The following is a 25,091-nucleotide window of genomic DNA, read 5'->3' as shown; positions in this document are numbered from 1 at the left end:
AAAAACAAATAAATTATATCTCAGTAAAGCAGGTGTTAGAGAAGAAAACAATGAGAAGTGCTATACTTCACAGGTGAGAAAGGTGGTCAGTATAGCTTGGGGTGAGTTTGGGGGTCAAGGAAGGCTTTGTCAAGGATTCATTCTTTGTCTGGATTCATTTCCTTAAATACCACTTAGATCCCATTGCTTCTCAAATTCAGAGCCTCTTCTCTCTCGGCCCCTACCTGGGGAGGGTTTTCAGAATGGGTGATACGTAAGCCAGACTTGGGAGGATAAGATTCAAAAAGATGAAGGGGAGGTGGGAGATGTGCTGGGAATAACATGAAAAGAGGTTGTGGTGGATGGATTAGGATTGGGTCACAGTGGGCCTTAAATGCCAACCTGGGGTGGATTTGATCTTACAGCCCTTTAAGCTCTCTTAGTAGAGGAGACATGGGATTTGAGTGATACCTTAGGAAATCATATCAGCTTGGAGGATGAGGTTAGAAGGGGAGCTGTAATATTTAGAAAAATGTACTCCATATGGTTCCAGAAGTAGATGTAGCTTGTCACTCCGCCCCAATCTAGTTTCTCTTTCTGAAGGGCCAGCTGTCAGTCTCCACCCCTCGTTGGTCTAAGACTTGGACTCAGTATGATGGTATCAAAGTCAGTTGTTTCTCCTGCCTTGAAACTGCAAACCAATCTCTTGCCATTGTGAACTGTTGGGCAGAAAGGAGACCAATAGATCCTTTCAGCTACTTCCTCAGAACTTTAGCACCAGTCAGAGAAGCTGTCCTGCCAGAGAGCCGTCAGGTGTGCCAGACTGTATGCAGATGGAAGTTCATGATCACACCCAAAGCAGAGAAGACGACCTCCAGGTTTTAGTTCCCCTTGACCTGGCCCACGGTGCTCTGTCATTCTGAAGGTGTCTGGGCGCCCCGTACAAGGCTCTCTTGCTCTTCTTTCTGTTGTCTTTGTCCCAGTCCCTTTCGTTTTCCCCACGTTGATCATGAGGTGAACCAGTAAGCTCAGTGTCATTGCTCCCTGACCCCATGCCCCTGAAGAGTGAACCCAGCATCAGGGACTCCTGCCACAGGGGATCCATGGCAATCTATTCTGTTTTGTTTTGGTTTGGGGCCATGTCCTGTGACTTGTGGGATCTCAGCTCTGTGACCAGGGACCGAACTCAGGCCATAGCAGTGAAAGCCTGGCATCCCAGGGAACCTAGTCTGACTATGCCATTACACTGACTAGTCTTTACCTTTCCCTAGGCTGGGGGCCCTTTCAGGGCAGGGACAGGGCTTCATTTATCTCTGTGCCCAGTGCCCCCCACAGGAAAAACAAGAGGAACCCAGCTCTGCTTCTTCCACTGGTGCCCCCTGTCCTTTGCAGTTACCCAGCCCCCACCCAACTCCAGGTGCCTGCAGGATGACAGACAGGTGACTCCTCCGGTGACGCTCAGGTGTGTCATGGCAGCGTCTCCCCAGCGCTGAAGACTCCACTGGCCTCATCCTGCCCCCACCCGAGCAGTCCTCCGAGGGGGAGGGCACTGCTCCATCAGCCAGTCCCAAAGCCTGGTTTGGGTTTTAGGAGAAGCCACAGATCACACACCTTCCTGTATGGTCTGGCTGCAGCCTGGCTTCTCCTTACCATCTCTCTTCCTCCACCCAACCCAGCTCACAGATCCCTGCCTTGCTCCTTCCAACCTTCGCTGGACCCCAGGGATGGCTCTGCAAGATGTGTGCAAGTGGCAGGCCCCCGACACCCAGGAAACGTCCCCTCACCTGCCTCAGGCTGGCAGCTGGGCTGTGCCCCGAGGCTGGGACCCTCAAGCCTTCCTGCAGACCCACGGCCCCAGGCTGGCACATGGTACCACCACCCTGGCCTTCCGCTTCCGTCATGGAGTCATCGCTGCGGCCGACACGCGGTCCTCCTGTGGCAACTACGTGGAGTGTCCAGCCTCACGCAAGGTCATCCCTGTGCACCAGCATCTCCTGGGCACCACCTCTGGCACCTCGGCTGACTGTGTCACGTGGTACCGGGTGCTGCAGCGGGAGCTGCGACTGCGGGCACTGAGGGAGGGGCAGCTGCCCAGCGTGGCCGGCGCTGCCAAACTTTTATCAGTCATGATGTCGCGCTACAGGGGGCTGGATCTGTGCGTGGCCACGGCCCTGTGTGGCTGGGACCGCTCTGGCCCTGCCCTCTTCTATGTCTATAGCGATGGCACCTGCCTGCAGGGGAACATCTTTTCGGTGGGCTCTGGGTCTCCCTACGCCTATGGAGTGCTAGATCGCGGCTACCGCTACGACATGAGCACCCAGGAAGCCTACGCCCTGGCCCGCCGTGCTGTGGCCCATGCTACCCGCCGCGATGCCTACTCTGGGGGTTCCGTGGACCTCTTCCACGTGCGGGAGAGTGGATGGGAGTATGTGTCCCGCCATGATGCCTGGGTGCTGTACTCGGAACTGCAGAAGCTTCCAGGGCCAGAGAAGGAATGGGAGGAGGAGGCCACCCCCGACAGAGCTGGCGAAGGCAGAGAACCATCTGTGGGGCTGGCACCTGGGGACTTGAAGGTGCCCACAGAGAGGCTGTGAGCAGCAGCAGGATCTGGGGGGCTCAGCCCAGGGTGGGAGATGGGGCCGCAGGGGAAGCAGACTCCCAGCATCGGGGTCCTGCTCTCCTGGGTTGCTGGCTTCATTTGTTCCAAGTTTCTACCCCTTTCTCTTCCCCAAGCTATTGAACTCTCTGTCCGACTTGTTCCTGTTGGCACCCAATAGATTGATCTAGCCTCCTTCTCAGCACAGAGTCCGTCTTTCAGCAAATACTGCGCACCAGCTGCACGCCAGATTTTCTTGCCGTCTTCCTTTCTGCTTTCCTCCATCCTATCCCCAGTCTCTCTTCTTCCTCTCATTTTAGTCCTCAGCTCAGCTTCAGAGTCTTTGCCACTTTCTCACCTGGATGGGGGAGCAGTGGGAGGGGAGTGAGGGGGGGATGGTAGCCCTGGGGACCCAGGCTGGAAGGGACAGGGACAGTGCAGCATGAACATCTGGGGGTAAGTGATGGGCTCCCACTACTGCTTTCCTCCTCTGCCACCACCCCCCACCTGACCCTAATGACTCTGATGATGACTCCTTTCCTGAACGCAGTTTTCATGATTAACTGTTTAAGGTTAATGTGATCCTCACTTGACAGAAGACGAAACAGGTTCAGAGATGTGTGACTTGCCCGAGGTGACGCGGTCAGTCCAGAGATGAGGCTGGGATCCAGGCCATCCACTCCAGGGCTGTGCTCCTTCGGCACAGCTTCTCTCCCAGGGCCTCTTCCTGCGGCCGGGGAGTGATGTGGGGGAGAGAGCAGCTGGGCCGGGCGCCTTTCTGCTGGCCAGGGAAGAAGGAACTTGGAGGAGCCCAAGGGCCTGGAGGGCTGAGCCCAAGAAGCATCCCCTGTTGAGCCCCCTCTGAGGGGTTCTTTCTTACCAAGGCCTGAGTCATCGGTACCCCGCAATCCCAACCAGTGCGCTCTGGCTTCTGGGCCTGTCGTGGCTGCTGCCAGACTTCTCCTGCCGTCCCTTTGCCTTCTCCCCAGCCTCTCCTTCCTGTAGCTCCCTCTGGGCATGAAGAAGAGAGGGAGATGGCTGTGCCAGGGGGAACTACTGGGTTAGCGTGTCCTCTCCCGCCCCTCCTGTCTGCTTGCTGCTGCTCCCCTGTGAGCCCTGACTTGGCGATGCAGGCTGACAACTCCAGGAGGGATGCCACCCTGCCCCCCTCCCCAGGCCAAGCGGAGGGGAAGGCATGGTCAACCTAGGAGATGGGACTGGAAGGAAGCTTCCTGAACCTTCTTTCTTTGTCCTACTCCTACTGTTTCCAGTCCCAAGATGAACAGCATCTCTTCTCCCTTTTGGACCCCCTCCTCCCAGCCTCTGGCCCAGTCCTGAGCCCCGACTGTGCACGTAAGGCTAAGAATTCCTCCAGGCAGGAGCTGGGCCAGACAGAGGAGCCCCAGTAGGCTCTGGCTTTCAGGGGATGATGGGGGAGAAGGCAGGAAAGCTGAGGGAGCCCCAGGAAGGAAAGCAGTAGGGGAGGGAAGGAAATGAGGGGGGTTGCTGCAGAAAGATGCCCAGTACAGGAGAACAAGCCTTTGAGCTGGGGTCTGGGAATCTGGCTGGTGGCCTCTATGCAATCCTTCATCCTTCACCCTCCCCTCAGCCTCAGGTGAGGAGGTGCAGGACTCGGGAATGATAACTCTAGGTCAAGGATCCTTAGGCCAGGTTTCTCCTGGAGGAACACAGGAGGAAGGGCAGTTTTTGCCCAGGGTTCAAGTGTTTGATTGACTCAGACATAAGAAGGGCACCTCCACGTGTGGAGATGAGTGTGGGTCTGTGACATCGTAAGCGAGTGATCCCAGATAAGTGGTGGTTCCCATGTGCAGAGACAGGAAACGGGCTACAAGAGAAAGAGCCCTGCCTGAGTAAGGAGCACGGCCAGTTATCAGGGAGAAAGGCCTTATCACTTTTTTGATAAGGAGAAAAAGTCCAGAGTAGAGAGGAGGTGGGGCAGGGCTCATCCCAGGGGTTCACTACTTCTGCAGCCTCACTGCCCACCCCCAGCCCCCCACAAACACCCCCACCCACCCAACCAGGGAGTGAGAAAAGGCAGGAATGGAAGGCAGGCTAGCCCGACGTTGCCACCTGAACCGACCCCCAGGCTAGCTGGGAACCACATGCAGCTCCCCACCAGCCCCCTCCCCTTCCCATTAATCAGGGAAGAAGGACTGAACCCAGATAGGGAGGGCTCTCTTCTTGCATCTCCTCCCATCAGCTCTCTGTTCTCTCTCTTCTCTTTTCCTTCTCTGGTCCTGCCCTCTTCACTTCCTTTGACAAATTCTCTTTCCAATGGTGAGATATTTAAGACCAGAGATAAGCCTAAGGGTCTAGCTGAAAAGTCTGTTTCCCTACACTGTTTTCCTGGCAGCTGAATGAGTTGGGAAGGACCTCAGGAGGGTGTTAGGGAGGGCTGGCAGAGCAGGCGAAGGCCCGCACCCCACTTCAGTGCACCGCTCACTAGCCAGGGGCAGCCCATGCATCAGTCCCTTCTTTTCTCCCCTTATTCCTAAAGGTTTGATTCAGACATCAGGGGAGACCATAGGGGTCAATCTAGCCCTGAACCGGAAGACCTGTCCTGACGCCCTGCTTGCGGTGCTGCCCTCCTAAGCGTCTCCCTCTGGGGCAGACAGACTGCTCTCATACAGGCCTTCAGGCAGGCAGGGCCCAGTTTCCAGCCTTCAGCAGAGTCAATGACAATGCCAAGCTTGCTCCAGAGGCCTGGTTTGGAGGAACCCATCAACTTCACAGCTTCCTGGGAGAAGATACTATAACTGTTTCACTGAACAAATCTCTTCTCAGAAACTGTGTCCAAGAAATGGAGGCCTGTACTAACCTATTTGATCCCTCCCTGCCTCCATCCTTCCCTTCATTGTTTGTTTTCTGGCTGAAGCCAAAGGCCTCTTCAAGCAGAGCTGCATGTACAAAGGATCTGACAGGATGGAGGCGGCCCGTCAGAGTGGGGTCTTTGTCCTCCCTGGTTGCCTTAACCACACAGAACGTAAGGTACAAGAAGGCACCTTCCCATTGGAGCAGCCTCCCCTGACTATGCGCGCCTCGCACTGGGAAGGGAAGGTCACAAGGACCTGTCCTGACCTATCTACTCCCCAGGAGCCGTGGCTGGACTTACGAGACCGGGGCCAAGTCTAATGTTTGTTGCTGGGTGGACCCCTTCTCTACTCAAGGAGCCCACGGTGAGAGACGCTGGCCACCCGCTGGGCTCCCGTCCCGGTTGACTTTGGTTCAACCCCTAAAACAGCCCACCTTCCTGGAGTCCCTGTCTCCCCTCCTTTGTGCCCATGAAGAACAAGACCACAGACTGGGAAGAATGAAGGGTGGAGGTGGCAGATCCACTGTGACTGTGCCACCTTACCCCGACCCAGCCTTTTTCCAGCTGGGACCACAGGCCCCAGGAGGCACTGGCTTGCTCCCCTCTGCTGTCCCCTGCCCACTGTCCTAGTCTAGAACCCCTCTTCCTCTCTCCTTAGTCTCTTTATAGCTCCTCCTTCTCTCCACACTCTCCTTCCTGCTCTCCCCTCTGGCAAAGCCCCACGTTTTAATTTCCTTGGACACTTTGAGACCAACAGAGAACCCAGAGGTGGTGAGAGCAGGGGAACGAGTCATTATCTCCTTAGTCCCAGAATGGAATCAACCCAAACTCTCCTCTGTGAAAGGGACTTGAAGCAGACTGTCCCCCAAAGGAGAAAAGAGAATGAGCCAAGGGGGTGGGCTTAGGCCTCTCTTCCAGCCCTTCAGCACAGCGACACGCTCTGAGAGACACCTGAGTGTGGAAAGGAAAGCAGGGCTCCAGCTTTACAAAATAAAGTGTTTGTTTATTATGAAATTAGAGATGGAGGCCCCTCCCCTTCCGCCCTCTTTCCCCTTCCCCAGCAGCCTCCCTCTTTCCTTCCCCTCCCCCAGGGGCTGGGAAGCATACAAGACGATGCCCAGAGCCAGGATGCCCAAGGCCGGTTGACAGCTGGGCAGAGCTCCAGGGAGGCAGCCACAGTAGGGGGCTGGAGCTCTCGCCCTGGGAGGTCGGCTGGCTCCCTCTCTCTGCTGGAGGCCAGTGGAGCCAGGATGAGGCCATGAGTGATGGATGGAACCATGCGGGCAGGTCTGTAAACACAGGAGAGCCAGAGTGAGAGGTGGTGAGTGGGGGAAGGCTTTGGGACAGCCTGGTGCTCCACGAGGTCTAGGCACACTGACCTGGGGCAGAACGTCCCCTGCAGGAGGGTGGGCAGCAGTGGCTGGACGTTTCTCTTGCTTTCGGGATGGACAACAGAAAAAACCAAAAAGCCAATCACAGGGACCCACAGAGAATGTGGGCAGATGTGGGCAGGAGACAGACAGACAGCATGTGTGTGTGCAAGGGAGACACATCTGTGTGACAGATTCAGAATGGAGCAGACCAAAACAGAGCCACGAAAGAGTGGAATCACAGTGAGAGAAGTGGGAGGTTCAGAGTCGGAGCCGCACAACCCAGACCCAGACAGGGAGCGTGTCAGAGACAGACAGATCCCTGGACAGAGACGAACAGACGACTGGGGAGGAGGGACGTAAGGAGGCGGTTGCCTTGGGGAGGTGGGGAGGAGGGACACAGGGACTGGGGAGGCCTGGGGGCCCCTGGGCTGCTGCTGCCTGCCTGGACCCGGGGGGCTCACTCAGAGGGCCTACGCTGCCACCCCGCTTCGATGGGGGAAGCGGGGGCAGGGCCAGGCCGGTCTCAGGGGGCTGGGGGCTCCTTGGCCCCGTAGAGCTCGGCCAGGGTGCGAAAGAGCGGCCCCCAGTCGTCCAGCGGCTCAGCCGGGCCCGGGGCGCCGCCGATCTCGCTGCCGGAGCCCAGGGAGCTGAGGGAGCCGCAGGAAGAGCCGCGGCCCTCGTAGCCGTACACCTGCACGGAGTCGTAGGGTGGCACGCTGGGGTCCTCGTCTGCCTCGCGCAGCCGCAGCGCCAGCAGCTGCGCCACGTCGGCAGGGCCGGGGGGCCGGGGCTGGCGTGGTGCCCGCGCCCAGGGCAGCACATCGCGGCGCGCGGGTGGGCCAGGCGCCGGCGGGGCCGCCCCGTCAGGGTTCTGCAGGGCGCTGATGTCGAAGGCCTCCGTGTCCTCCTCACCGCCGCCCTCGTCGTCGTAGGTGATGATGTTCTCGCGCACGTCCTCCTCCTCGAGCACCATCAGGGCTTCTTGCTTCTGGCGCCGCAGAGCCACGAAGAGCACCACCAGGGCTGGGGGAGAGGCGCACAAGTTCCATTTGGAAAGGCCTAGGGATGGCAAGCCCTAGCTTTGACCTTTGGCAAAATGCTTTCGAATTCCTGACTTCAACCCTTTACTTGCTGTGTGACCAAGGAGAGTTGCTCTCTGAACCTCTTTGGCCCTTGGATTCCTTGTGTGGAAAAGAGGGGAAACATATCTACCTCTTAAGGTTGTTGAAAGGATGAAATACCAAGTGATGTGCTCAGCACCACATATGGCCCAGAGTTGGGGCTCAGTAAATAGTTTTTATGGTTCATGACTGTCCTTAGCCTGGCAGGTCAGGGATATGAGGCCAGAGTGTTTCTCTTGGGTGTATCAGGCAGTGGGAATACCCAGGCATGAGGGTTCCTTCATGACCTAGGGTGGACTTCCCTATGTCCAAGGTCCTGCTTCTCTCCACACCCTCTGAAGGCCTGGACCTCACATCTATGACCCCATCTATGGCTTGACTCACCCAGCAGCGTGCCCACGCAGGTGACGATGGCAAGCAGAGCCCCGGTGCTGAGCCCAGCAGGTGAGAGCTGAGCCTCGGGCCTGCAGGACGCCACGGAGCCATCAGGCCGGCAGCGGCACACACTGACAGTTACTGTGGCTGTACTGCTCAGTACTGGCTGCCCCCAGTCCCACAGTTCTATGGGAACCAAGTAGGGGGCCTGGCGGGGTGGAACGGGGCGAGAGGGCAGCAGCAGGCTGGCGGAGCCATCTGTAGGAAAAACAGGTCTTTGGGCACCCCCTGGGATACCTTCCCACTACAGTCGGTGCAGCCCATGGAGACAAAGCTATCTGTGGGGAAGGTTTGCAAAGAGCAAAACTACAGCCACCTTCTTTTATTTATTTTGGCCACACTGCGTGGCTGGCAGGATCTCATTTCCCCAACCAGGGACTGAACCCAGGCCCCTGTAGTGAAAGCCCTAAATCCCAGAATCCTTTGGCATCAATGGTAAAGAACCTGCCTGCCAATGCAGGAAACACAAGAGATGTGGGTCTGCTCCCTCAGTCAGGAAGATCCCCTGGAGATGAAGTCGGCATCTCCATTTCCTGGAATGGGAAATGGCAACCCATTCCACTATTCTTGCCTGGAGAATCCCATGGACAGAGGAGCCTGGTGGGCTACAGTCCATGGGGTCACAGAGTTGGATACAACTGAACACATACACATCCCCCCTGCCCCCACCCCACCAGGCCATCAAGGAACTCCCAAAACTGCACGTACATTCTGTAGGGTGGAGCTCCAGATAGGTGGGTAGAGTTAGGGATGGTGGAGGAGGAGAGGGAAGCAGGTAAGGGCACAGCTGTAGGAGGCTACCCACCTTGGTTGTCCCGGACAGTGAAGTTGGCATCGGGGCCCAGAGGGCCATGAAAGGAGACACGGCTGTTGTTGCCGACTTCATCTCTGTCCAGGGCTCGGATGACCTGAATCAGCTGAGAGGAAGAAGAGAAACCTCGTATGGAGTGGGCAGCTGGAGGTCCTGAGGTCCTAACCCGCCTGCCTCCGTGGCTTACCTGGCTGGGGGCTGCAGAATCGCACACAAAGGTGTCGTAGGGCTCAGCCAGCTGGGGAGCGTTGTCATTCTCGTCCAGGGTCTGGATGGCCACTTGCACCCGGGAAGCCTGTGCAGAGCTGTCTGAAGCCAGAACACAAACACGTGCACCCCACGCAAGCACACACATCACAGTTACACACAGTACATATGGTGTGTGAATGTCACATCCAGAACATGGCATGCATGTGAGACACATGAGGTATGCATGCGATATGCAGGTAGCATCTATGTTGTGAAGTGAAGGGAACAAGTGCATATAACATCCATGCGGTACCCAAGAATATGTGGAATACATACCCCATATACATTCAATAGGAGTGTAGCACCCATGACATACATGAACAATAACCCACACGCAGGGCACAGGCACCGTCAAGCAAAGGTAGACAGACGATGCAAACCAGACAACAGCCATGAAAGATGCAGCACATTCATACCACACATTCGATGTGCTCAGTGTTTAAAACGAATACAACACACACAGAAGGAATGTTCCACATGTACAGTGAATGTAGCATCACCACCCCCAGGATGTGGAGAACGCATTTTCATGCATGAAAACAGTGGGACAGACATACACACACGTGCACTCGTGCACACACACACACGCCCCATCAGAGGTCTGGGAGGCTGTGGTGTAGCAATGAGTATCACTTAGAATTGACCTCAGGGAGGGAGGAGCTACCTGATTCTCAGGCGCAGAGCCAGGCCAGCCTGGGTACCACAGCCATAGACAGGCCCCCTCGTCATTGGGTGGCCCCCATCATTACCCTGCCTTGCTCCTCACTGCCAATGGCATCCAAGAGAAAATGCAAAGTGTGCATCCCTGCCCTCCCCAGCGCTCATCTCCCCTAGGCTAAATGTCTTGGTTCCTTTAGTCTTTCCGGCAAGTTGAGGGAGAGCTGGTTGGCTCTTGGGAAGGGGCTGAGGTCACAGCCCAGGCAGAGGAGTGGACTGCCTGGCTAAAGGGTCTGGGAGATGGGACAGGGCTGGGGTCCGTCCTTCACTGCAGTAAGGGCTCAGGGCCTGCTACTCAATATTGGGATTTGGGGGCATGGGGAGCAGGATTTGACAGGAGGTAAGAAGGCAGTGAGAGAAATACACACACACACACACACACAGGGCTACGTAAACAGACGGCCAAAGCACACACAGGGATGTTCACATGGACAGACATGCACGCACTGTCACACAGCTGCACGCTCATAAACATAAACCTATCCACATATAGTTCAACACATATGGTGGAGGAGATAACTGCTGAGACTGCAACCCGACTGAGGCCCCACCACTTAATGTCTGCGTGACCTCAGGAAGTTACTTAACTTCTCTTTGTCTGAGTTTCCTCCTTTTAAAATGGGAGAAAAAAAATCATACATCCCTCATAAAGTTGTGGTGATGATGAAGTGAATGCATCTACATTTGGTACTTAGAACAGTGTCCGATATACAGTAAGTAGTAAATTATTACTACCTGTCCACAAACACTCACATACACAAAACAATGTATACAAACAGCTACTGCGTCTATCACTGTGCTGTGCTTAGTCGCTCAGTCGTGTCTGACTCTTTGTGACCCCATGGACTGTAGCTCACCAGGCTCCTCTGTCCAGGGGTTTTCTCCAGGCAAGAATACTGGAGTGGGTTGCCAGGCCCTCCTCCAGGGGATCTTCCCAACCCAGGGATGGAACCGGGGTCTTCTGCATTGCAGGCAGACTCTTTACTAGCTGAGCTACCAAGTTTCACTATACATATCCAATTACATATATCCACAAATAATATAACTCTATACACTCAACTACATACACATATATATGCAACTATAGACATATACTCATAAGCATATGTGTAGGTATGTATATGTATTTTTCACACACATGAAGTGTGCACCCATATGTACACATTGCGCTTTAGCTCTTCATTGACGTGGTGTAAGTATGTAGGCACACAGGGACAACTTCCACAGACAGGACATGGACAGCAAACGTGGGAGACGCTGAAGCATGAGCAGGCACAGCAAGGACAGGTTCACAGAAGGAGGGGAGGCCTCCCTGCCCCCGCGGGCCACAGCTGCCCAGAGGCGGCTGAACCATGCTGGTGATGACTGCTGACCAACATGGGCAGTGCAGGGACCTGGCCCCTCTCCCCTCCCGTGGGGGCTTCCCACAAAGCTTCCCAGGGAGAGGCTGCTGGCACTCCCCGGTCAGCTCCCAGAGGAGGGCCCAGCTCCTCCCCGTTCCCACTTTAGCCTGAAGCAGAGACTGGGCAAAGCAGGGTGTCCCAGGGTGCATGTCGGGGTTCTTAGGGATTGAGAGCTATCTGAGGTTAGATTTATTTTGACTTGGGGAAAGTCAGCTATGGGAGCAAATTAAAGGTGAGGGGAAATGCTTAAGCCAACCCACCATGCCCAGTCCAGCCCAGGAGACCAGAGAGCCTGCCTGGTGGTAAGGATCCAGGCTGGGCACCTAGTCGTTATACCCTGGGTGGGGGTGTGTGGCACTAACACCCCCCTCACCCCATCCCCAGGGACGGCCCCTCTGCCAGGAGGCTGCCGCCTCCTCCCGGCCCTCCTGGAGGCCCAGGACTCCTCACCAAGCTCTGTGGCCAGCACTGTGAGGTTGTGCCAGACACGAGCCTCTCGGTCCAGGGGCCCTGCTGTGCGGATGGTGCCGTCTTCAGGCTCGATGGAGAAGCAGCGCTCCAGGTCCGAGTGCGGGAGGATGGAGTATCTGGGGAGATGGAGCCAGGTGCGGGGCTGAGCTGGGGCAGGGCCGAGCTGGCGGCCACCCCTCCCTCCCACCTGTTCACCTTGCTGGGCCTCCTGGCTCATCTGGGCAAAGGGCCTGCATGAGCTGACCAGGCAGGGCCTGCCCTGTGCACCTGGAGCCATAATTCACGTTAGGGTCCCCTCGAAAGACAAATATCTCTGGGCAGTCACCAATATTAAACACCTATCCTATGACATGGGGTGCTGAGTTTCATGGGGGTGTGGGAAGAGAGACAGGTGGCATGGCGCAAACACTGCCTGTCTTTCTGACTCTTGGGCTCTGTTCTGGGGACCGAGGACCTGAGTTCTGTCTCTGCTCTGTCTCAGACTAGCTGTGTGACCTTGGGCAAATCTTTTAACCCGTTCCCTCAACTATCAAAGGAGAATGACACTGGCCCCTCCCTCAGTGCTGTGACAGGGATGCTGGGCAGCAGGCTGGGGAGGTGGAAAGAGTGGGTCTTCTTGAGGCCGACAAGTCTGGATTGGAATTCCAGCGTTGCTGCTTACTGAAAGTGTGACCTGGGGCACATTAACGCAACCTCTCAGGGCTGAGCCTCTAAAGCAGCTGGAACTGAGAAGACTCCTACCCTTATCTTCAATTCTCCTCTCACAGGTTGTTGTGAAAATGAAATGTTATCAAGTGAGTAAAATGTGAGGCGCTGAGGGAGTGATCAATAGCCACAGCCACAGCCATCAGCTGATCTGGCGCACTCATCAGGTGAAATGCCATATCCGCTCTCACGGCCACTGGGAGGCGCCACTGCCATCCACGCAGGGATGGGTGGAGAGTCTGGTTAGCAGGTCCTCCAGCCCTCCCCTGGCTCCCAGGCCTGCAGTGGGGAAGACTTCTACCAGGAGGGGAGTGTGATGGGCAGGGAACGGGGGCGGGGGGGGGGGGTGGGGGGGTGGGGGGGGGTGAATCCTTGGGTGGGAATAGCCTGCGGCTGGGCCCTTTCCCTGAGGCCCCGCCCTGCCCCCCGCCAGCTCACCTGATGGGGCTGGCTGGGGAGTCCAGGTCCGTGGCTGACACCTGGCCCACCAGGGTCCCAGGAGCCTTGTTCTCAGGCACTGCCAGGTGGTAGGCAGCCTGGGTGAAGGCAGGTGGCTCTGGCGCGTCCTGCACAGCCACGCGCACTGAGGCCACATCCTTGAAGGGCCCTCGCCGCAGATAGGCTGGGTCGATGAGCGTATTGGTGGCCTCCACGCGAAAAGAGTAGGCGCGACGGGTCTCAAAGTCTAGGGGCTATGGTGAGGGAGATGAAGTTACTGAGGGAGGTGCAGGCCTCAGGGAGGTGGGCACCAGAGGGGCAGTGGCCTCAGTGGTCAGGGTAGTGGGGGGCAGATTACTTGGTCAGAACTCCAGGTCTGCCCCCAGTTCCGTCAAAGACTTGCCCTGTGCAAAGTCCTCGAGCCAGTCACTCGCCCATTCTGAGCCCCAGACTCTCATCTGAAGGATGAGGAGAGGACCACAATCTCTGAGCTCCAACACAGAGATCCCAAGTCTGCTCTAGCCTGGTGAGAAGCCTGTCCTCTGGGGCAGGAGGCAGGTGTGAGTGGGTCTGAAGCACTCACCTTGCGGACAGTGAGGAGCCCATCTCGACCCTGGGAGTCTGTGCTGATGCTGAAGGCCTCCGACCCCTCCCCGTCAAGGATGCTGTATGCCATGAGGGCGTTGTCCCCCAGGTCTGGGTCCTGGGCCCGCAACCGGCCCACCAGGGTGCCCGGCCCAGCAGTCTCCACCACAGAGAACTGGTACAGGCCTTGGGGTGGATGGAGGGAGATGTTCTTAGAGAGGCTCCCAGCCCTCCTCCCTCCCCCAGCACGTCCTTCTCCCAGGCCTGGCTGGGGGAAGGGGTGGGAGGAGGCTTCTCCAGAGGCGACAGGGGTGGGGTGGGGTGGTCAAAGGATGGCTCAGGTGGCGGCACTGGCCCCTTACTCTGAGGGAACTTGGGGGGATTGTCGTTGACATCGCTGAGGGTGACTGTCACCGTGGTGCTGCCCGACAGCCCCCCCATGTGGCCGCCCATGTCCTTGGCTTGAATCACCACTAAGAACTCCTCCTGCGTCTCCCGGTCCATGTTGGGGATGGCAGTCCGCACCACTCCTAGGGAGAGACGATGGGTCAGGCTTGCCTGATCCCACAGCTGCCTCACCTGGCTCCCGAGCTCTAGCCTCACCAGTCTGGGGGTCCACAGAGAAGAAAGGCAGTCCATCCAACACGGTGTATACCAACTTGGCGCTGTTCCCATAGCTGGGGTCATCAGCGTCGTGAGCAGTCACCTGGATCACTGATGTCCCTGCAGGGGGTTCCGGCACCCCACTCAGCCAGGACAGAGCCACGTGGGGAAGAAAAGCAGATGAGTGGGACCTAGACACGAGCAGGGCTGGCTGAATTGAAGGAGATGGGTTCTGGGGCAGAAAGCAGTAGGGGAAGGAGAGGTGAGGGCACTCCAGGATGTCCAGACCTAGGGTACTCACCCACATTGGACATCTCGGGCACTGTGGCATGGTAGGGCCCGAGGGGAAAGATGGGTGGGTTGTCGTTGATATCTTGCACCTTGATAATGAACTCCGATGGGGGCTCCAGGGGTCGGTTGGAGGCTCGGTCCACGGCTTGGGCCAATAGCACATACTGTGCCTTCTCCTCCCGGTCCAGACTCTTGGTGACATGGATATTGCCTGTGGCCTCATCAATCACAAATACGGTGCCTGCGCCCTCTCCGGTCAGCAGGTACTTGGTGCGGCCCTCACCCCTGTCCACATCTGAGTGCAGCTGTAGGGGTCAGGGAAAGATGGCAGCAGGTTCCAAGAATGGTGACAGAAAGTTAAAGAGTCTACCTCTAGGATTGCGGACAGTGTTGGGAATCCTCAGGGACCAAGGTCATTGCAGAAGTGATGAAGTTGCAGAGGAGAGCCTTGAGAGTCAGGGGAGATGTGGGAGGGGCTGAGCCTTACCTTGCCAATAAGGACAGGCTCTGGTCCAGCGTACTCCTCAATGACAAAGAATTGGTTCCACACCCAGCTCCTTCGGGTCCGAAGCAGTGATGGTTCTGGGCCCCCCCGGGACCCTGCCCAAGCCCGGGCTGGGGCTGCCAGGCGCCCCATGCAGCCCCAGCCACCCAGCCAGGCCAGCAGAAGCCTCACCAGGCCCCACATGTTTGGGCTCCAGCCAAGGCTCTGTTCACTGCTCCTGGGTGCTGAGGCATGCATGAGCTGGCTGGGGCAGAGGGGCAGAGGCGTTGGGGCTACCCCATGGATCCACACCTGCAGGATAGGCAGCTGATCAGGGTTGAGGAAACCTTTACCATCTCCTCCCAAAGTTAGACGCTCCAAAGATCAGACCTCCAAGGAACCAGATACCCTACTGCCCAGAACCCAGAATGAGAACGAGAGCAGTCTGATCTTTCCCTCCACCCAGGCTCTCTGCCTGTATTCACCTCCGGCCCTCTAAGCTGATAAATCTTTGGCCAGTCAACTCTGAATAGGAAAGCTTGGGAAGACAATAGGAGAGGGGATGCTGGGAGGGCTTGGAAGCACAAATCTGGCCCCTGAGCTCCCAGGGTGAGTGTGCAGCTAGGTGATGGAGGAGATGGGGGCTACCATGGAAAGGGCTTAAAAATCCAGGAATTGGGATTCATGGAGGTGTGGTCTCAGGGTGCCGAGGGTCAGGCTGAAATGATAAGGAGGGCTGCCTCAGACAGGGTTGAGAACCTGAGAAAGTCTGTCCTCTACAGGAACCCCTCCTCTCCAGAATCTGCTCCCTGGCTCACTGCTAGCTGAAGTCCTTGAAGGGGGACCGGGCTCACAGACAGAGTGGGAGGGGGGAGCTGAAAAAAGGGGGGCGGTAGAAGCCAGACTCGGGAGGCAGACCCAGAGGCTAGAGACACAGCGAGATGCAGAGTGAGAACAAGACTCAGGGACTGTCCGCAGAGACAGAGAAAGAATGGCAGCAAGAGACAGGAGGAAAGAGATCAAAGGAGGTAGTCTGGGTGTCTGAAAGGCAGAGAGGAGTCCTGGGTACCAGGCTCCAGAATGGGTGGAAGGGCGGCCAGCACTGTGATAAGCAGAAAGGGGCGGCTGCAACTGCGGGGGTCAGACCAGGCCGCCCCAGCTAAGAACTTCATTCTGGGAGAGGGGGCAGCTGGGAGGGGATGAGGGAAGGAAGGTAGAGAGAGGACCCTTCCCACCGCTGTCTCCCCCTTCTCCTCCTGGGGGGACCCCTCAAGTGGCTGTGGCTGCGCCCCTCCTCCCCCAGAGCAGACACACACCTGACAGTCCTTTCCTTCCCGAGGGAAGAGGGAAGCCGGAGGGAAGCCGGGGACCTGGGAGGGAGGCGGGACGAAGAGAAGGCAGGGGATAGAGGAGTGGGAAACAGGATAGCGGGAAGGGAAGAGGAGAGGAGGGGAGAGGGAAGGATCGGGGAGAGAAAGGAAAGCGGGAAAAGGAAGACAGGAAAGGAGAGAAAGGTGAAGGAAGAAAAAGGCAAAGAGGAAGAGGAGATGGAGCAAGACAAGAGGGAGAGAGAAGGGTTGGGGAGACAGGGAAGGGGCACAAAAAGCAAACAGGCAGAAGAGGAGGCAGGATGAAGAGAAATCGAGGGAGAGGAAAATGGGAAAAAGAGGAAAAGAGGTACGAGGGAAAAAGGGAAAGCGGTAGAGCGCGGGAGAAGGGAGCCGGCAGTGGCTCCCAGCCGCGGAGCGCACCGCTCACCGCTCTGAAGACACCCGCAGGCTGCGGGCCCCCTGCTGCCCCTTCGCGGATTCCCGACCGTGGGCTCCAGGGCAGACGCCCTTACCTGGCAGTGCCTAGGGGCCCAGCTTGGCGGGGAGCGCTCCCGCCCGCCCCCGTCGCCGGGTCCCGGGGGCGCAGCCCCGAGCCGATCGGAGCGGGCGCCGCGGCTCCGCTGCAGGTCTGAGCGGCCCCGGCGAGAACAAGGGAGCGAGACGGAGGGGGCGGGGGAAGGAGGCTCCGCCTGCGGAGGAGCGAGGCGGCTCCGCGCCGCGCGGGAGAGGAGAGCCCAGCCTCCGACCCTCCCCGGCCAGCCCGGGCCGCGCGGCGAGGGCGGGGGCGGCGCCTGGTGCCCGCCCCCTCGGCGCTGCTGGCCGCCGGGCGCATACAGATGCGGCGCCCCTCCCGGGCCGGGCCTGCAGCGCCCTGAGGGGCACTCGGGTGTGGGTGCGTCCACGCTTCGGTGCCAGGCCGTTCCCGAAGAGCTAGCGGGGAGGGCGCATCGCGGGGCGCGAAGCGGCCCGCAGCCGGACGAAGGGCGAGCGCACGGTGAGCCCGGGAACCTGGAACCCACTGCGGAGGCCCGGCTCGCCGCTCCCGGACCGGCCTTGGGAACTGCGGAGGACCTCGGCCGTGAGGCGGCGGCATTTTGGAAACCTGTGCAGGGCAGGGTAGCAGGCCGGCTGGGGGCCTTAGGCACGGCTGACCGGTCCAGGGAGTCCGCGGGCTGGGCCCAGGGAACAGGTCAGGGACCGAGGTAAGACATCCGCGGGAGGGCACGGAGCCTTTTGGGGAAGCTCGTTTACAGAAGCCTACTGAGCGAGCTGCTGCCGCCCCCTAGTGGCAGTTATGGGAAGACCTTGAAGGTGGTGAGCAGGTGACCAACTGCCTCTAGCAACAGGACAGGCCCGTCATCTTCCCAGGGGGTCTTCCTCACTGCGGGGAGGGAAAGCCGCACAGCTGTGGTGTGGTCAGAGCCGAGGCAGGGATGGAGGGAGGGTGGGGAGTCCCCTCTCCGGGAAGCAGCAGCCTAGTGTATGGAATGCAGGTAATGCTGGCTGCACTTACAGGAGACAGCCTCCACTTCAATTTGGCTCTCACCCAGGCCCTGGCCAAGGAAAGCCACTCAATCACACACTAGTTAAAACTAAGTCAGATTTTTATTATTTTCCATAGACCACATCATTTAATAATAAAAAAAATAAAAATAAAAATTGAACAAAAGGAAAAGGTGGATATAAAGTGGAACCGGTGGGCAGGAGGCAAGGTCTGCAGGACAGAAGAGACTGGGAACTGCAGGGGCCCTGGGACTCAGGAGGAGATGCTGATTCAGCTCATAGGTGACCCAGTCCTGGCCCCGGCTGTTCCCAAAAGGGGGGTTCGAGTACCAGAGGTGGTGAGCAGGATGGAGGAAAAAACAAGGGAGGTTTGGGGCTCCTGGCTGTTCCCCACTTCTCAGCCAATACCTCCCTCCCTAACTTAGCTCTTCCCTCTCACAGACTTCACTGGAAATGAGAGGAAAGGGCTGAGTCCCGAGATACATTATGGAGGGGGGATAGGGGTGGGAAGGTGGCCACTGCTCCATTTGGTATTTGGGGACAGGTGGCAGCCAGACTTCAGCACTGGGCAAATGGTGTGAACGACCCTGGTTCCAGGGTGGTGGAGATTGTACCTATCCCTCTGTGGCCTTGAACCCACCCTGGGGGAGGGTGGCTCACACCTGCAGCTCTCCCTAGTGTTTTCCCGGCTAGCTAGCGGCGCCCGCCCCGGTCCCGCACAGGTGTGCTCCTGCTCCGGCTCCTGCTGTGGCGCTTGGTGTCTCTGCGGTCCCTCTCCCTGCCTCGTTCCCGCTCCCTGTCCCGCTCCCGATCTCGATCCCCCCTGTCCCGCTCCCGGTCCCTCTCTCTCTCCCTGTCCCTCTCTCGGCTGTGTTCTCGCCGCTTCTCTCGCTCCAGCTGCCGGGTCCGTTCCCGCTCTGCCTCCTTCTCCCTCTCCTTCTGCTCTTCTTCTTCTTGCTCCTTTCGCCGCTTCTCCCGCTCCTTGGCCCGTTCAGCCCGCTCTGCCTCCTTCTGAACAATCTGTAGCAGGCAGGGAAGGCAGAGAACAAGCATCTCAAACCCGTTCACACCAGTCCCACCTGGTCCCCCTGCTCCTGGACCCTGCACACCTAGCTCAGGATCACCATCCGCCTTGCTATTACGCAGGAAGGGGGAGGGCCCAGCAGTCACACCTGTCCTTGTCTCAGAGCCCCAAGCCCTCCCAGTTTTCACCTGTTACAGCCATGACAGGTAGCAGCACCATCCATGCCTGGCCTGTTGTATTTCCCAAGCTACTTAGAGGTGAAAAAATTCTCTATTTTCTTCAGTGGAGTAGCATAAGCCTAAAATTCCCAAAAGGCCCATTAAGAAAAAAGCCCCATTAAAAAAGCTAAAATCCCTAGAAAGGAAAAAGCAGAAAAATGGCTGAGTTTATAAAACACAAATTTTTCAGCTAACTAAAATCAACTTCCAAGAAGTGTGGCTGGCACAGCCAGTTTGGATACACACACAAAGTTCCAATCTCCATGTCTACCTTCTACCTTTTGGGGTCTGGCTTCTCTATCATACAATCAACTGGGTCTTGAAACTGCCTCTTTCCATGATGCTTAGCTTCTTCTGCCTTATTATCCTAAGCCGATAGGATACCTAGGCCTATTCGCTCCCGCAGTCACATGACTCTGCCCTCCGTGCCCCCTAGCCTGATGAATTTCTGAGCAGGGCGGGAAGGCAGCCACTCACCTGGCTGTCAGTCAGTGGGAGCCAATAGATGCAGGGAGCTGCCTTGGTCTTGCGGAAAAGGTCATCCAGCAGCTTGGCAGGTGGTTCCTCCTGAGCTTTCTCTGAGGTGGAAGGAAGTGGTTCAGACTTGACACACGTGACCCTGTGGCCCATCCCATCTGGGTCCCTTTCCCACTTACAGGTGGGTACTGTGCCCCCGCAGCTAAGTACCTTTCTTCTCACTCTTCTTTTCTTTAGACTTTGCGCGTTCCTTCCGGCGGCGATCACGGGACCGGGATCGGGATCGGGGCCCTTCTCGAACTTTGTCCCGATCCCATTCGCGCTCAGATCGAGTCCGCTCCCGCCGCTCCATTTCCCGTTCCCGTTCTGCCCACTGCTCCCGTACCGCCCGCTCCTGCTCCCGCTGCTCTGCTCTGGGGTGCTGTGGTGGCTGGGCTGGGGGTGGGGGCGGGGGGTGCAGTGGCCGTGGCATCCCCTGCTCCTCTGTCTTAGTTTCAGAGGGACGGTCCACCAAGAGGCCTCGGTGATAGTCCAGCTGCGGGCAGAGGAGTAACAAGGGTGGAGACAACATCACCCCACTGAAGGAGCCCAGGCGCTGGCGAACAGACTCACGGCTCAACTCAGGGAACCGAAGTGGAGGGAGGAGGACCCTCAGAGACCAAGGGTTTCGCCAGGGTCTCAGCTGGAGTCTCGCAGATGGCGGCCTCCCCTGCCCCTCCCCTCTTTCCTCTCCCTTGGTTTCTTACCTCATCTTGCTCAGCATAGTCAGCACAAAGGAATTTGGGGTTGGACTGGGGCCATTTGACCCCATGGAGAGCTGTGCGGGTGGCAACTGCTTCCTCTACTGTTGAGTACTGACGGAGGAAGGGAGAGGCAGAAGGTCACAACGGGCCTTCCCTCCCTCCCACTTGCCATAAGGCCTCAAACCTGCCCACGTTGGTCACAAAAGGAGATACAGGGCACAACCTAGAGAACCGGCTTCTTCCCCTCACCGTTACAAAGCAGTGAGATTTGATCTTGTCAATCCAAAAAGCCTCTTCTACCAGAGTTCCTGTACGTCCCAACAACTCCTTCAGTTGGCCTAAAGTGAAGGGACGAACCTGCCAACGAGAATGAAACTTCAGGGTCTCAAAGAAGACAAGAAGATGCTCAGGTCAGGCTCTCTACAAACTCGAGACAACCCTGCAAGGTGATACTTTTTTCTCATTTTTCAGATGAGACAGGTTGTGAGGTTAAGTAACTCACTCATAGTCAATGAGTGAGTAACCAGCAGATGTAGGAGGTGAACCTAAGAAACACAAGTCCACAGCTCTGACTCTACATCAAGCTGCACTGTTGGAAACGATGACTTACCAAATTGGAGATGTGGACGATGTTACTGATCTTGCCCCGGGGTGGGGAGGGCACCTGAGCAGTCCGGACTGGGTCATCAATCGTAATGGAAACTCCTGACTTCTGCTGGCTAATGGAACGTCGAGTTAAGGTATCTCCTAAAGTCACTATCAAATAGAGCACATGAATCGTTTTCAGCAGGACTTTTATATTCCCTACCAGCAGTCACTCTTCCATCTAAATGTGCTGAGCACCTGCACTGTGCAAGGTACAGTCCAGGCTGATCACCTCATTATGGAGCCGCAAAGATTAAACGGATTCAAACCTAGCCCTCAAGTAGCTTGGTAACAAGACGACGACAAGACAGATGTGTAAAATACTACAACACAAGGCAGAAGGCATTCGATGCTGTAAGAGGTCCAAACCAGGTGCTCTGGGAACTCAGGGAGCCACATGCTTCACTCAGTGCTGCACCCACCTTTCTTGACTTCATGTTCCACAGGGGGGGGCAAGGCCACCTCTACTGAGACCTGGGGAGGCACAGGGGCTTCTGCTTCAGGCTCCTTCTCTTCTTCCTCCTCTTCCCTCTGCCCATTCTCCTGGCCCTCGGCAGGTACCACCTGTAAGGTATCAGATTAACAGAGGGATTCTTAAACACCAAACTGGCATGTTCTTTTCTGCCTCTGGTTTCTTGGGGCGAGATGGTGGTAGTCAGCCTGAAGTGTTCTTTCCACTAGTGGGGGAGATTTCATTATTAGGTTCACCTCCGCCAGGTCCTGGGATTGGTAATACCTTAACTCGTCCATGAGGAAAACTAAGGCAGAAATTGGCAAATTTTTTCTGTATAGAGCAAGACAGTAAACATTATAGAATTTGTGAGCCATACAGTTCCAACTACCCAATTCTTGATATTATAGCACATAAACAGCCATAGAGAAAGTAAATGAACTGGTATAACTGTTCTAACAGAACTTCGTTACAGGCAACAGGTTAGATTTTGTATTCTCCTGACCCATACAAAGGTCAATTAAGCCAACCCTGTGCACAGACAGATTTCCCTTCTAGAGCTCCACCTTAGCTCCCTACTTAGCTGCTCACTTTGCATTCAGGCCCCCCTCCCCCAAAGTGGGGCACAGGAGCCTTACCTGAGTGACAGTCCGGCATATTTTCAGCCCCTTGTCATGGGTCCCATCATCACCATTACGCTCTGTCTCATCCTCAGAGATTCGGGAGTCGTCAGCATGAAGATCCACAACAGCCTCCTGCCCCGCCAGGGGTTTGATGTCGGGGATGAGGCTCTGGGACACAGATACCCCCCACCCCGTTACACTGGGCCCATGTCTACTCCCACCGCATGTGTCTCGTCCTCCCTTCCCCGGCCCCTCCCACCTCACCTTGAGTGATTCAGTGGTGATACTGATGGAGGGTTTCTTCTGGGTGGTGGCTGTGCTGGCTCCCCAACGCCGCTTCCGACTAGGCTGGCCCCCCTCTGTGTCACTGTTTCCAGCCGGCACCCCCTTGGTAGCTGCTGTCCCCAAGAAACAGGACCCCACAGTTAGATGGTCCCAGGCTCTCTGCTGGTTCACACCACAATACCCACAGGTAGCCTTCAACTGGAATTTTAGTAAAAGGTTAACTTAAAGATATCACTTTTGGGGACTGGGGAAATCGTGTTTCAGAGTAAACAGAAGGCCTGGAGCCACTTCCTGAAAGATTAAAACTACTGATCTCTGAAGGCAAAAAGGGAGAAGTAACTAGGCTGGTGAGCATTTAAACTTTTACTGGTAGAAAACCCTAAAGCACTGGGGAAGACATACTGAGGATGACATGGGAATGAGAAAAGACTGTATGAAAATAAAATTCAAGTTAGTTTTAGATCATGACATGACCTGGTTATGCTTTAGGTTAATATTCACACTAATAGATTGATATTTAAGTCATAAAGATCTATTAAATATTACACTTTTGTCAACTTAAAGAGTTCCTCACTGAAAAATGCTCAAGTTGTTACTGTTTGAGGTGTGGGAACTCTCGTTTTCTCAGATGTGCTCTTATAATAAGGCATAAACTGGTAAGCATTTTATAGGAATCCCTCAAACCTACTCCTGAAAAAAGCAGGACTATAGATAAGTAATGGTGAGACACTTCACAGTGTATCTCATTAGGGTTAAGAAAGAAATGGGGGAAAAATGACAAGAATTGTTTATGAAGTTCTGAATTATAAACTGGAGCCTTAACTATGCCATAGATTTGCTGGGTGGAGCTGCTGGGATGGCAAGGGGTGACCCAAGAATGCCACTGAGAGAGAATGGGAGTCTATTTCTCTATGAACTCTGAGTTTTACGGTACTCTGGACCTGTATCAGGGATTTGGGGCTAGACTTACAGACAACGGAGATCTTCCTCTTGAATGATTTGGGCAGCAAGCTCTGTATAGAGAAGAAAGGGGTGGGGGGAAAAAAGAGAAAGAGACACACCCCACAGAGAGGTGGAAAGGAGGTTAGATGGGGCAGTCTCAGCATAGGTTCCAAAGACACAGAGAGATAGAGACACAGAGACAGACAGAGACCAAAACAGAAGCGGCAAACGGCAAAAACGAAGCAGAATCAATGCAAGTTAGAGAAAAAAATAAAACCAAACATCACAGCAGGGAAAAGTCATCTAGTCCATACCACACCTATGTATTAGCTTAACCAGAAATAAGCTGGAAGAAGAATTTCAATAACCTCCCAGCCCTTTAAAAGCATTGGTCATGCCCTCTTCCACTGGTCTCTATGGATGGAGAGGATGCCAACCCAACAAGCTATGCCCAAAACTGAGTTATTTAGTCCTTCTAAGGTCTTCCTTGCTAACTGGAGCAAAATATGAGTAAACAAGGAAAACCAACTTTGGGATGGCAACTGTGACAGTATAACCCTCCTCCACTCAGTGCCCAGCCTGCATCCACTGACAGCAGATCCGAGCAGCTTGGACAGCAGACTTAGAGCTGCCTGGGTCACTGCCGCACTGTGGAAAAGGGCGGCACCAGCCTCACTGGAGAGGAGCCTCTCAAGCCAAGTGCCGGCACAAAGAATATAAAGGTGTCTTTGGTAAAGACAAGATTTTATGAAGGGCAGACAGTACCCAGGAAGAGTTTCAGACTTTCTGACCACTGTACTAAGCTCTAGCAGAGCCCTACTACGTTGTCTCCAAACAGGGCTTATGCCTTAGGGGCTCTATCAATGACCAGAAACTTTCCAACTTGCTTTTCAGCAAGTTTCTGCCCCCAAACACTCAGTTGAAGACTGTGGACAGAGCAAAAAGAGGAAGAGAGAGCAAAAAGGGGAATAGAGCATTTTCAGATTTAAGTGCTTATTTCTGGAAAAACTAAGACCTACCACCCTTCTAAAGGGTAGGGCAGGAGCCCTCTGGATGAAATCCCTTTCCCCCATCCGCCCCCCAGCCCCGTTTGTGTTGTCTAACCAAGTCTCCTTGGTCTCCTTTAAGGGCCAGCCTGACCCCTAGCCAGGCCGCTCTTGATGGGTAAGTTAGTGAGAAAAAAAAAAAGTCTTAATTAAAACAGGTAGAACATGAACCAAATAAATAAATCCAATAAAGAAATCAGAATAAAGATAAAGAAAAAAAATCAAAATAAAAGATTAAAAAAAGAGGAGAAAGAAGAAAATAAAGAGGAAAATAAACTAGGAATATGACAAATGTTCCAGGTACCATCTCACACCTGGGATCTTCAGTTCAGCCAATCGCACCTCACTGTGTACTGTATCTAGTCAACCGCCGGTCCAATCAGAATGAGCCCTCCCTGCTAGGCGCTGTGCAATTGGTGGGGGGTTGGGTTGGCAAAAAAGGTGGGCGCACGGCGTGGTGGTCGGCACGGCACTGCCAGAGTCCTCCCAGGGGCGCACGGGGGCGGGAGGGAAACGTGTGGGGGGACGCTGCCCAGTTTCCATGATGTCAAGACAGTTCACTGGCGGTGGCCAGGCTCAGCGAGGGGTACCGGGGGAACAGGGGCAGAGACATCAGTTCTGGCCCTGCAGGGGCATCATCCTGTAGTCCCTGATGAGATGGCCTGTGAGTAGCAGGAATGGTCCTGGCCTTTTATCGTGAGAGGCAGGC

General features: G+C 55.8%; 3 protein-coding genes across 9 annotated transcripts in view; 1 reads left to right on the top strand and 2 right to left on the bottom strand.

Moving 5' to 3' along the window:
- Window positions 1-1,543: 1,543 nt before the first annotated feature.
- PSMB11 (proteasome subunit beta 11) lies at window positions 1,544-2,770 on the top strand. The gene has a single exon (XM_027552763.1). The coding sequence runs from the start codon at window positions 1,599-1,601 to the stop codon at window positions 2,571-2,573; it is 975 nt and encodes a 324-aa protein (XP_027408564.1). The 5' UTR covers window positions 1,544-1,598; the 3' UTR covers window positions 2,574-2,770.
- A 3,620-nt stretch (window positions 2,771-6,390) lies between these two features.
- CDH24 (cadherin 24) lies at window positions 6,391-17,135 on the bottom strand. The gene is made up of 13 exons (XM_027553298.1): window positions 16,938-17,135; window positions 15,098-15,406; window positions 14,621-14,915; window positions 14,320-14,439; window positions 14,079-14,246; window positions 13,715-13,902; window positions 13,132-13,385; window positions 11,968-12,104; window positions 9,336-9,457; window positions 9,143-9,254; window positions 8,287-8,535; window positions 6,788-7,804; window positions 6,391-6,697 (listed from the first exon to the last, which is right to left on the bottom strand). The coding sequence occupies exons 2-12, from the start codon at window positions 15,350-15,352 to the stop codon at window positions 7,305-7,307; spliced, it is 2,400 nt and encodes a 799-aa protein (XP_027409099.1). The 5' UTR covers window positions 15,353-15,406; window positions 16,938-17,135; the 3' UTR covers window positions 6,391-6,697; window positions 6,788-7,304.
- Window positions 17,136-18,011: 876 nt separating this feature from the next.
- The window catches only part of ACIN1 (apoptotic chromatin condensation inducer 1), a 38,460-nt gene continuing 31,380 nt past the window's right edge, over window positions 18,012-25,091 (bottom strand). For 5 of the 7 annotated variants that reach the window (XM_027553290.1, XM_027553294.1, XM_027553295.1 and 2 more), the window contains 10 exons: window positions 23,365-23,407; window positions 22,374-22,507; window positions 22,125-22,277; window positions 21,458-21,599; window positions 21,001-21,146; window positions 20,640-20,747; window positions 20,394-20,501; window positions 19,858-20,182; window positions 19,648-19,748; window positions 18,012-18,948 (listed from right to left, as the gene is read on the bottom strand). In XM_027553290.1, the coding sequence (XP_027409091.1) occupies window positions 18,622-18,948; window positions 19,648-19,748; window positions 19,858-20,182; window positions 20,394-20,501; window positions 20,640-20,747; window positions 21,001-21,146; window positions 21,458-21,599; window positions 22,125-22,277; window positions 22,374-22,507; window positions 23,365-23,407 (1,587 nt within the window). In that variant the 3' untranslated portion in view covers window positions 18,012-18,621. The remainder of the gene's footprint in view (window positions 18,949-19,647; window positions 19,749-19,857; window positions 20,183-20,393; window positions 20,502-20,639; window positions 20,748-21,000; window positions 21,147-21,457; window positions 21,600-22,124; window positions 22,278-22,373; window positions 22,508-23,364; window positions 23,408-25,091) is intronic. The other 2 variants (XM_027553291.1, XM_027553292.1) reach the window with 2 other exon arrangements.

The sequence above is a fragment of the Bos indicus x Bos taurus genome, chromosome 10 (assembly GCF_003369695.1).
Source record: "Bos indicus x Bos taurus breed Angus x Brahman F1 hybrid chromosome 10, Bos_hybrid_MaternalHap_v2.0, whole genome shotgun sequence".
NCBI classification, from domain to species: Eukaryota; Metazoa; Chordata; class Mammalia; order Artiodactyla; family Bovidae; genus Bos; species Bos indicus x Bos taurus.
The sequence above is the reverse complement of the archived record's forward strand: the minus strand, read 5'-3'. Positions and strand labels throughout refer to the sequence as shown.

Excerpts from the sequence above, each read along its gene's own strand:
- PSMB11 (XM_027552763.1), top strand. The coding sequence starts at position 1,599 with ATGGTCTGGCTGCAGCCTGGCTTCTCCTTACCATCTCTCTTCCTCCAC.
- CDH24 (XM_027553298.1), bottom strand. The coding sequence starts at position 15,352 with ATGCATGCCTCAGCACCCAGGAGCAGTGAACAGAGCCTTGGCTGGAGC. Across the intron at positions 14,916-15,097 it reads AGCCTGTCCTTATTGGCAAG|CTGCACTCAGATGTGGACAG; the intron begins GTAAGGCTCAGC and ends TGACCCCTACAG. Across the intron at positions 9,255-9,335 it reads ATTCTGCAGCCCCCAGCCAG|CTGATTCAGGTCATCCGAGC; the intron begins GTAAGCCACGGA and ends TCTTCCTCTCAG.